Raw genomic sequence first — 12,428 nt, forward strand, 5'->3', positions numbered from 1 at the left:
TATTAGTAAAAATTTGTAACCTATCATTAAAATCATCCATTGTACCTGAAGACTGGAGGATAGCAAACGTAACCCCAATATTTAAAAAGGGCTCCAGGGGCGATCCGGGAAACTACAGACCGGTTAGCCTGACTTTAGTGCCAGGAAAAATAGTGGAAAGTGTTCTAAACATCAAAATCACAGAACATATAGAAAGACATGGTTTAATGGAACAAAGTCAGCATGGCTTTACCCAGGGCAAGTCTTGCCTCACAAATCTGCTTTACTTTTTTGAAGGAGTTAATAAACATGTGGATAAAGGTGAATTGGTAGATGTAGTGTACTTGGATTTTCAGAAGGCATTTGACAAAGTTCCTCATGAGAGGCTTCTAGGAAAAGTAAAAAATGATCGGGCACACGATTCACATCCCTAGTGATGGATATAGGGAAAAATAACCCATGCTATAATTACACAATGTTGGTTTCCATATTAGGTGCTACAACCCAAGAAACACATCTAGGCGTCATAGTGGATAACACATTTAAATAGTCGGTTCAGTGTGCTGCGGCTGTCAAAAAAGCAAACAGAATGTTGGGAATTATTAGAAAGGGAATGGTGAATAAAATAGAAAATGTCATAATGCCTCTGTATCGCTCCATGGTGAGACCGCACCTTGAATTCTGTGTACAATTCTGGTCGCCGCATCTCAAAAAAGATATAGTTGCGATGGAGAAGGTACAGAAAGGGCTACCAAAATGATAAAGGGAATGGAACAGCTCCCCTATGAGGAAAGACTAAAGAGGTTAGGGCTGTTCAGCTTAGAGAAGAGACGGCTGAGGGGGGATATGATAGAGGTGTTTAAAATCATGAGAGGTCTAGAACGGGTAGATGTGAATCGGTTATTTACTCTTTCAGATAGTAGAAAGACTAGGGGGCACTCCATGAAGTTAGCATGGGGCACATTTAAAACTAATCGGAGAAAGTTCTTTTTTACTCGACGCACAATTAAACTCTGGAATTTGTTGCCAGAGGATGTGGTTAGTGCAGTTAGTATAGCTGTGTTTAAAAAAGGATTGGATAAGTTCTTGGAGAAGAAATCCATTACCTGCTATTAAGTTCACTTAGGGGCGGATTTTAAGAGCCCTGCTCGCGTAAATCCGCCCAAAACCGGGCGGATTTAGGCGAGCAGGGCCCTGCGCGCCGGGAAGCCTATTTTACATAGGCCTACCGGCGCGCGCAGAGCCCCGGGACTCGCGTAAATCCCGGGGTTCTCCGAGGGGGGCGTGTCGGGGGCGTGTCGGGGGCGGGCCCGGTCGTCGCGGCGTTTCTGGGGCGTGTCGGCAGCGTTTTGGGGGCGGGTACGTGGGCGTGGCTACGGCCCGGGGCGGTTCGGGGGCGTGGCCGCGCCCTCCGTACCCGCCCCCAGGTCGCGGCCCAGCGCGCAGGAGGCCCGCTGACGCGCGGGGATTTACGCCTCCCTCTGGGAGGCGTAAATCCTCCGACAAAGGTAAGGGGGGGGTTTAGACAGGGCCGGGCGGGTGGGTTAGGTAGGGGAAGGGAGGGGAAGGTGAGGGGAGGGCAAAGGAAACTTCCCTCCGAGGCCTCTCCGATTTCGGAGCGGCCTTGGAGGGAACGGGGGTAGGCTGCGCGGCTCGGCGCGCGCCGGCTATACAAAATCCATAGCCTTGCGTGCGCCGATCCAGGTTTTTAGCAGATACGCGCGGCTCCGCGTGTATCTACTAAAATCCAGCGTACTTTTGTTTTCGCCTGGAGCGCAAACAAAAGTAGGCTATTCGCGCTCCTTTTAAAATCCGCCCCTTAGAGAATAGCCACTGCCATTAGCAATGGTAACATGGAATAGACTTAGTTTTTGGGTACTTGCCAGGTTCTTATGGCATGGATTGGCCACTGTTGGAAACAGGATGCTGGGCTTGATGGACCCTTGGTCTGACCCAGTATGGCATTTTCTTATGTTCTTAATGAGAAACATTGAATGTACAGCTTATAAAGCAAGTATGGAGGCAGGAATTTCTATTTATGCCATAAGTAATTATTGCTGTATTTTACTTCTTCTACAGATGTGTGAATGGAACTGAGACTGGTGAAGGTGAGACAGTAATAAGCGCACTGTGCAGTCAGTATGAAATTCCCACTGATACTCAAAATTGTTCCCTTTTCTGTCTTGATGACTGTGTGATGTCTGAGTGGGGACAATGGAGTACATTTCCACAGGTGAGTTGTTCTTAAGAGTCACATCTTTAACTTTCTGCATTGCTTTTCAGTGTTATTTTTTAATTTTCTTTTACTGTTTATAAAGTCTGCTTTCAGCTTTGAAGAAAGATGACTCTCACAAGCACTGAAAGCTTGATAAATCATTCAGTTTTATTGTACATGGTGGAGCAAATTACTGGGAATCTTATGTTAAAATGTAGCAGACTGATTCACTGACCGTTGGAAAAATTGCCTTGCTGAATAAGACTTTACATTCTCTGACTTGCAAATGTAGCCCAACTATTTCTTGAATTCAAAACTAAAGGACAGATTTTACATGCCCGGCGTGCATAAATCCCGGCCTTTACGCGTGTGGCCGGGTCTTACATGCGCCGGGCAAATCTTCCAAGAGACCCGACCACGTGCATAAAGGCCAAAACGTGCTCAAGTGCTGGGCCTCTTGGAAGGGGTGGGCCGGAGGGCGTGTTTTGGGTGGAGAGGGGCTAGGACAGCGCTATTGTTCTCTGTCTCGATGCACGCAGCTTACTTCAGCTTGGGAGCTGACGTACGTTGTGCCCGAAAGGTAAAAAAAAATAAATTTAAATTTAGAGGTTGGGGAGGAGAGGGGAAGGGGATGGGAGGTTAGGGTAGGGAGTAGGGAAGTTCTCTTCCAGTTCACTCCTTAATTGGAGAGGACTGGGATGGAACTGGGGAAAGCAGTGATGCGTCGTTGTGCAAAAATCGCAAAAATATACCCCCCTTGCACGCGCCTCCACATGGACGCGCGCACGTATTTTTTAGAAATCTACCCCTAAGCATTTAATAAAATGATAGGAATAACACTGCTAGGAATAATATTTAGGTAGTTTCTATTTTATTAGAGACTTGCGCATAAAGGGGTAGATTTTAAAATGTGCGCACACGCGCACACATGGATGCGCTGATTTTATAACATGCGCGTGCCGGCCTGCGCATGCTATAAAATCCATGGGCCCCTTTAAAGAGGCCCGGCAGTCGTGCGCGTACTAGGGTTTACGCACGTCGCCGGGCCTCGCCCCGCTCAAGGCCCGGCCACGCGTGCAAACGCCGAGATTTCCACGTGTTGGCCTTTGAAAAATCTCCCCGATATTTGGCAACTCACTTATGTATGTAACCCCTGAGCAGAATGGCTTCCATGAACTGAATCCAGGGGCGCATAGAACGAGAGTTAGACCCTCTCTGCTCACAGTTCTCCCAGGTCAGCTTTACACGTCTGAGTTCCAGGGTTCACAGTGAGGGGAAGCATTGAATTAAACTCTGTACAAGCCCCTGTTTTCTTCACTGTAAACAGAACTGATAATAGCTTTTGAAAATTACTGGGATAGTCTGTTACATTTAAGTGTATAACGCCTTTGAAAATTCACCTGAGATTTTTTTAAATGTGTAGGAAAAGAGCATACTTGCTCTCTGTGCATTGCAGGTATTTGCATGTAAGCATACGCATGTGCATATGTTGTGGGGTAGAATTGTGTGTTCTTTATAAAACATGTGCATTATTGTAGATCTACGCATGACCATATATATGCATATATTAGGCCACACAGAGTTGTTTGAAATTTATCCTCAAAATGTATAGCTCAAAGTATACACATGTATACCAAAAAAGATATTGGAATATATTTTGAAGGGTTGACTAATTCCAAAGCAACCAGAAATGATTGATTCTTATGGAATATGTAGCAAAGAGCTGCAAGGCACTGCACAGCATATCACCTTCGATAATGTGTGCTGCTACTGTCAGTAGCTTGGTTAAGGTTATAGTGAGTGATGGAGAAGGAACTTAAATTTGATTCTAACTCCAAACTTTTATTGCCAGCCATTTGTTACAGTTCAGGTTATTTGTTTTAAAATGTTTTGTGTGACACCATTGTGGGTAGGAAATGTAACATAGCCTCCCACATGAGATCAGTTCAACCCACCCTAAGAACCAAGGAGGGATATGGATTTATTGGAAATGAAATTGGGAATTTTAATGAAATGTCCTATTTTATTTCATTTAACTTTTAAAACAAAATGAAAGAAAACTGAGCTAAATTGTGATAGTTTGCATTTGTTTAATTTAAAAAATAAAGCAATCCACTACAACCTCCCTCTCCTTTCCACTCACCCACAAATCCTTCCTGGGCCCTGTCTCAATTCCCCCCCCCCCTCCCATCCACCCTGGTTCTTCTTACTCCAGGTATTCTTTCTGTAGGAGCAGGAGAGATCCCCAGTTGATCCTGCTCTGCTGGTGTTACAGTCGTAAATGGCAGTAGAAGTTTGAGCCATTATCAGTTACTTCCATACAAGAAAATGGCACTGACCCGGCTCAGGCTATGATTAATACTTTAAAATACAAAGGTCCATGTTCAGTGCTACTTTCTAGCCAGACAAGTTTTGATTTATCTGGCTATGTGGCAGCAGTTGAATGTCTGCCCGCGATCAGTGGTCATCGTTTAGCTGGGTAGGGTAAGGCTAATTCTCCTTGCACCAGAGACCTATCCTAAAGTTAGCCAGGTAAACTTATCTGGCTAACTTTTAGATTATCAGGTATATTCGGCAATGCAGCCGCACCACTGAATATCCTGGCTAAGTTATCCGGATGACTAGCTCAGATGGATAGCGGCGCCGGCTGTGACTGTGGTAAGATGGTTCCCAAAAGCCACAGATTTGTTGGGTGAGCTCTACAGATCATAAGAAATCTTCTATTCTACTTTCTGTCTGGAAAGCTGGGAAAATCAAAAGACCAGATTTAAGCTTGGGGTACAAGTAGGGTGAAAAAACTCATAAATATATGTCAGTTTTGTTTCCCAATTTTTAAATAATATACTTTTTGGGCAAGGATTTAATTTCCCCAGAAGGGAAAAAGATCCACTAATAAAATTTGTGCAAGCAGAAATTTAAATTTAGTGCTTAAGGGAAATAGTCCAACCAAAAGTTTTCACATTTTTACTTGTACAATTTTTCCTGTAAATTGTTTCCCCTTTTGAATTTGCAGGAACAATTCTTTTTTTTTTTTTTTTTTTCATATTTATATGGTGCCCTTTCTCAGTGATTCTTACAAGGACAGTCTATAACAGGGGGCAGATGGCATTAATGATGACAAGAAATGGCCTGTACTGGAGCAGGATAACACGAGGCAAAGGAAGCAGGTTAACGAGCTCGAAGAAGTATGAACTCCGCTGTTCAGCTCTATAGCTGAACGGGCAGACAAAGCAGCCAGGAGTTAAAACTGTGCAAGCAAACTTGTTTGCAGACTTTTGGGCTTTTCTGTTTGTTTGCCCAGAATGTAAATCTTGGCATTGAAAACTCTGGTCAGTATGCATTAAAATGTGCCAGCTCTCAGTAATGGAACTAAGCTGCTTTAAATATTATAATATAAGTGAGTCTGATGTTTTCCAAGAATTCGCAGGATGCTGTCCTCACAGGTGTGTGTGTGTGTGTGTGTGTGGGGGGGGGGGGGGGTGACATCTGATGGAGCTCAGCTGGTGAACATTTCTTTATAACGTCTGGAAGCTTTTACCATGTTCTACTGAGCGTGTGCAGGTCACCTCATGTCACGGGGACCCTTCAATTTTTAGTTTAATGGAATCCTGATTTTTTTTTTTAGAGAATGTTTCTTTATTTTTCACATGTTTTCATTGCAGGATCTCTGACTTTCTCTTAATTTTACTCTTCATAGGTACACTAGGTAGGTTTTTCAAATGTGTTCAAATTTTTTTAAATTTTTCATCAACTACTGTGTGCATCAGCATTGGTGCATTGAGTGTTATTGATCAGATTTTAAATCACATCATTTGATTTGCCCCATTAATATTTTGACCAATGTCATAAAAAGAGAAGAGGGCTGGTGACTTCAATATGTGTCCTCACAGCAGACACATGGAGGTCCATATTCAAAAGCATTTACTCCTAGATTCATCATTCTGCTATATTTATAACAGAATGATGTGTTATGAAAAAAAAAGGGGTGGGAGCGATAGTGGGCAGCCGGCCGCACCAACATGATGAAGCCACACCGCACACCTCCGCCCTATAGCACCACGGGAAAAAGTGTAGTTATTTCCCGTGGTGCTGCCAGCGATAATGTAAAAAACATTATCGCCTGCAGCGCTGTGGGAGATAACTCCAGCCAAACCCCACCCATACTTCTCCCCTTTCCCTAATTTTAATAATACTGCTGCTATACTGGCACATCACACAATAAAGAATGACCTTATTAGTCGGTTAACTCAGAAGTTACCCAACTAAATAAATATTTGGGCACTTATCTGGATAAATTCTAGCTAGCTAAGATAACCAACTAGAATTTAGCCAGCTAAGGGGATTATTTTCTAAAGCTTTATCGCGTGCGTTAGGGCCATATTGCATGCAAAGGCCTTTTCGCATGCAATATAATGCAAATTAGGGGGAGGAGAGGGGCGGAGTCGGCAGTGTCTTCGCTGCCAGCAATAATGCTATTAACATTATCATCCACAATAGCGCACCGAATAGCACCACCTTTCACAGTGGCACTATTTGGTGCGAAAGCCGACAGCCGGCGCACCGTGATTGCCGAAATCACACCACTGTGGTGTGAAGGCTGCAGGCTTTTGCAGGCCCGCTCCCCCGTCCCCCGTTTTCACAGGATTCATCATTCTGGAAGAATGATGAATCCAGGCCTAAGTTAGGAGTGTTCCAGGGGCGTAATTGGGAGGAGTTGAGTTAGCCGGTTATCTGGCTTTGATATTCAGAGTTAGCTGGATGACTTATCCTGCTAAGTTTTGTCTGGTCCAAAGAGCTGTCCTAAAGTTAGGAGAATGCTTGAAACTATGAATTTATTTAACTGGATCTTGAGGCAGATAATTGTGGATTATCCAGTCACTGCAGTGTCGGCTGTTGGTCACCCTCCTGCTTGAATGATGCTAAGATCACTTTGCATCTCAATGGCATTTTAAAACTTCTGAAGCTAAGTACCATGCTATAAATTATAAGACAATACTTGTTTAAGTATCACACAAGCTAGTGGGGGTGATATTTTCACAGTTTTCATCACTGTACATCAGAGAGTTGCCTGTGGATATCATTTAATTAATGAGTACTTTGATACTTTTAAAAGTACCAGTAGCTACAGAGATAATTGCTACTAGCTAATTTAATTGCAAGCAAAAATGATAAAGGGATAGTAGAGAATAGGCTGGTATATGATTGAAACCTCTGGTGCTTTTGCCTAAAACATATGGGCTACCTACACTATTTATGATACCAACAGATCATATATAATTGTGGTTGTGACCCTTGCAATTTTGCATTTGTTTATAATATCTGTCTGTTGCACTTACAAGACTCTGCCTTCCCTCTCTACCCCTGGGGGATTAATTGGATTGGTTCTTGTCCCATAGGTTCCTTTGTAAGAGAAGACATATCAGGAAGGAGGGCATTTTTATTCTCTCCTCCCCATCTTTGTGGTAATAGTGATCTCCGGAATCCCATTACAAACCCCATACTACCATTACACCACAGCCATAGTAACAGGGACACAGAGCACCCATAGAGGCCAGGGAGACAGACCATTATTTAGCTCTTCCCTTCCAATAAACATGAAGGATTTTGCTTCATCAGTACCGATGCCATGCATTGGGTGAAGGCCAAGAAGCATCAGCATTGAATTATGTCAGGGCATGATGCCAAAAGTATCAAATTCCCTGAAGGTCTCCAAAAACCCCACTCATTTCCCTACCCCCTCTCAAGGAGTCATGGATCCTAAAAGTTAAAAAATATATATATCTTATAATCATGTGGTGATAACCTGCTCCCTACCAAACCCCTCCCCTTTTGTCTAAAATTACCCCATTCCAACAAACCCCCCCCCCTTTCAAATACCCCCTGCACCAGCTGACACTCTCTGTTCCTCCCGGTCCAGATACAGTGACCAGAATTGCACACAATACTCAAGATGTGTTCTTACCATGGAGCGATGCAGAGGCATCATGATATTGTTTATTTGATTCTCCATTCCTTTCCTGCTAATTCTAGCATTCTATCTGCTTTCTTGGCTGCTACCATGCATTGAGCAGAGGATTTTATCCAAGATGACACCTAGATCCTTTTACTGAGTTGTGACTCCTAATGTAGTACCTTGCATTGTGCAGCAATAGTTTAGATTGCTTTTCTCTAAGTGCATTATTTTGCACTTGTCCATATTAAATGTCATCTGCCATTTATAATCCAGTATCCCAGTCTTGCAAAGTCCTCTTGCAGTTTCTCACAATCCTCTACTGATTTAACAACTTTGAATAATTTTGTGTTATGCTGTGCTTAGACTCAAAGTGCCTTCTTCTGGAAACAAAACCTTGCTTTTTCTGACTCTAATTGACTAGAAATCTCATCTGAAACCTCTGCCCTCGGAAATGTTTATTATCATCTCTCCATAAGTGTTTGAACACCTTGAAAGATATATACAATAGCCTCATAATGACTTTCTTGATTCCAGAAAGCCAAGTCATAACTTCTTTGATCTCTCAAAAACACTCACATACATTTTTTCCTCTTGCATATGTGTATAGCCTTCTTTGCTCCATTAGTAGATGCAAAAAAGGAGAAAGAGGACATATCTTTCACAGTATGGAATGTGCCTCAACAGTATGTACTTCTGGTTGCTTCACTGCCATGAGTTGAAGGGGATAATGTTGTAGTCTGTGTATGCCTGCACTTTCTAGAAAGTGGGTGAGTATCCTGTCCTCTTTCTGTCTTGCCAAAGCTGTGGCATGTTTGGAGGTTTTTCTTCAGGGCTTGGCGATGGTGTTCTATTTCTTACATTTCATTATACCATCATATTACTTTTTTTTTTCTACAGTCCAGAGAGTCAAGGAAGTACATTTGCATGACTGAATAAATGATCAGACTATTTTTCATGGATGATGGCAGGGATTCATCATTTGAGGGATATTCCAGTGATGATGATCCAGAATTTCTTCCAGGGGTTATGACTTCTTGGAACCTGAAGATCACTTTTCTCATAAAAGCTCAACAGGCAGGCAACGAGTTGGTGGACCAGCAGTCAAAATGGCAAGTCCTCCAGTGGTATGAGGAAGAAGAGCATCTTTTGGTTGGCATCAAGAAGGTCAACCTAAGGATTCACAGACCAAGGAATCACAATCACCAACCCCTGAAAAAAATCCCAAATGCTGCCATCATAAGAGAAAGAAATGGCAGGTGGTAGCTAAAAGCACTAGAGTAAATGTATGGCAAAATCGCTGAAGACATTGTATATGAGCAAGATGGGCTAAGACGAGCAAACCAGAGGCAAACTATTTCAGAAATCTTTGCCCCATTTATGTCTGATAATATTTTCTCAATAAATTTGAGAGAAACAAACTAGAAAGCAGACCATAAGTTCAGAATATGGAACAAAATTCATCCTGTTAACATAACATGGAAACAGTTGGATGACACTGAACCAAAGGCATACATAGACCTCCTCAATTTGAGCGATTTGATCAATGGAGGCCATAAACCTTGAAAGAGCTGTGGTCTCCATGGACAGGACATCCTTATTTTCATGCAATAGTGAGTATGGAAGTAGTGCATATGCATTTTGATAATAAAGTCACACAGGTTGAAAGAAATGCTGTGGGCAAGTACATTGTTTGTGCAGAAACTTAAAAAATGGTATGTGCCAGGCATATACCTGATTGTGGATGTGCAGCCTTCAAATGCCACTGCCTCTTTAGACAGTAGGGGGATAATTTTCAGACAGCCTTTATAAGCAAGTTGGCAAAAACGTGTGTAAGTTATGCCAATTGTCAAATCAGACTTGCATAAATCTATTTTGAAAATTATCCAGCAAATCTACCCATACAAGTTTCCCCTTAATAAAATTGAAAAGTATGCATGCAAATCCAAACCTCTCCCCAGCTTCCCCCCAGGAATGCCTCTGCTCTGTCCAGGTAAACTTATTCATGAATATGACATACACACATAAGTTTATCTACGTATTGGCCAGGTAATTTTCTAAAAAGACATTTCTTTGAATAAAATGCTATTTTACTCTCATAAATCCCATTGAAAGTTTCTCTTTATGGAGTTATTTTCCAAAGCCATCAACATGCATAAAGCACAGATTTATGTGTTTTAATGGCTCCTTTTACCCACTATATGAGTTTAGTGTGCATATTTTACTGCATAAAAAGCAAAATGCATTCCAGGGGTGGATCTAAGATTTGCATGCATTCTTTTGTTCACTTAGATTAATCCACAAAAGTTACATGCTGCAAGAGCAGACATAACTTTTTGTGGGTTCGTTTGTGTGGCTTATTTGCTTTTAAAAGCCAACTTAGGTGCATAAGTTTGCTTTGAAAATTGGCACAACTTATGCACTTTGTCAATGCATAAGTTATGCAAGGTATTATAAAATTACCCTCCTTATGCCTAGCAAACTCAAAATATGGCATCAAGATTTGATGGTGCTGTGAGGTGGCAAACTGATTGCCATGAATGGGGATATTTACTTGGGCAGACAAGCTGGAGAAGAACAGCACATAAGTTAGTCAGGTCATGTTGTACAATCACTTGTTCAGCACTTTTACAAATAAGGAAGGAATTTTGTCAGTGATGACTTTTACCAGCACAGATCTAGCAGAAAAGAATTGTGAAATGAAAACCTGACCTACTTGCATTCCATCAGGAGAAACAAGGTTGAGATTCTGAATGAAATGTAGAATGGTCCCAAAGAGAGAAATTCCTATCTATTTTTGCTTTTGAAGGGAATTGCACTGTAGTTACTTATGTGCCCAGAAAGTCTAAAACGGTAATGTTGCTATCAACAATGCACTTTGGCATGACTGTAGCTGTAGAGAACAGAAAAAGCCTTATATTGGACACAATAAAAAATAGAATGGACAACCTGGATCTCTTAGGATTACTTGCAAACACAAAATAAACAGGTCATTAATGTTTTTAATTTTGATTAATGTTGATGGAATTGCCATTTTTGGATTAGTGATCATCCTGCTTGGATCAGCAGAAAACCTCAAGAAAGTTGGCACCTGTTCCTTTCTTACTGGCACTAAACGCATAAAGACTATAAAATACCATTAATCTGACCAGGTCAATCAGAAATGCATTTAGTGTACCGAACCACACAATCCCAGGTAAAAATGTAATGTTATACTTACATAGAAACAGAGAAATGATGGCAGGAAAGGACTGCCCAGCAAGCTTATGGTAATATCTGCCGTGCTGTGCAGGTTACTCCCATGCTTATCAGTTTCCCAAACCGTAAAAGTCGGGGCCCTCATTGATTACTGTAGGAATCCAATTCTCTGTTATTCCCTTGCTGTTGAAGCAGAGAGCAATGATGGAATTGTGTTAACAGTATGTAGGCTCATTGGTTAAGGGTAGTAACTACCGCACTAGCAAGTTACCCCCATGCTTATTTGTTTCCCCAGACTGTAAAGGTCGAGGCCCTCGTTGCTTGCTGTCTGAATCCCATTCCCCTTTTCCCCTGTCTCTCAAAGAGCAGCAGACTGCAAATCACAGATATGTGAGTATTGCAGAGAGCATATAACTGTCATAAAGCTGTGTTCTGATTGTGTTCAGTCAAAAAAATGTGTATTGATGTGTATGTTATTACTTATTATTGTCTATCTGAGTCACTGAAAATACATGTTTATTTCGGAGAAGATTTATTTTCCTAAGTTTATAAAAAAGAATTGTTTTCATGGGAAATAAATCATTTTTATTTAATACAAGTTGTATTATTGTTAAAATAAATCATGTTTTTCTAGAGTTATTTTGTAGTATTTATTGGTTATTTGGGTCGGGGCTCAAAAAGACCCCAGAATTGTACCAATTTTGGTTTATGGGGTCTGAATAGTCCCCAAACAGTATTAACAGTTTCTTTTCCTGACCGACAGTAAGGGTTAAACTACGAGGTATTAATATAATATAATTCTGTGAAATTCATGTCCTTTATCAAGATGGGACTAAACTTCCTCTTTGGAATAACATGTACTGGGATTTATGGAGATTGAATAGTAAGAAAATATAATTTAAGAACCTTGCAATAAAATCCATGCTTTAACTTTTTCAGATGGAGTCAATAAAATTGTGGGGGGCGATTTTCAAAGGGATTTCTGCCAGGAGTTTGTCTATAAAAAAAAACAAAAAAAAACTTGAAAATTACTTCCCCTGCTATGTGAATAAAAGGGAAGACCCCCAAAGTGATTCTTTCCGCACA

General features: G+C 41.5%; 1 protein-coding gene across 1 annotated transcript in view; it reads left to right on the forward strand.

Annotated features, from left to right (window-relative positions):
* Positions 1–12,428, forward strand: part of THSD7B (thrombospondin type 1 domain containing 7B) — an 898,700-nt gene that overhangs the window by 668,786 nt on the left and 217,486 nt on the right. Inside the window, exon 17 of the mRNA XM_029607893.1 lies at positions 2,059–2,212. Coding sequence (XP_029463753.1) covers positions 2,059–2,212 — 154 coding nt within the window. The remainder of the gene's footprint in view (positions 1–2,058; positions 2,213–12,428) is intronic.

This window comes from Rhinatrema bivittatum, chromosome 6, assembly GCF_901001135.1.
Source record: "Rhinatrema bivittatum chromosome 6, aRhiBiv1.1, whole genome shotgun sequence".
Classification (NCBI taxonomy): domain Eukaryota; kingdom Metazoa; phylum Chordata; class Amphibia; order Gymnophiona; family Rhinatrematidae; genus Rhinatrema; species Rhinatrema bivittatum.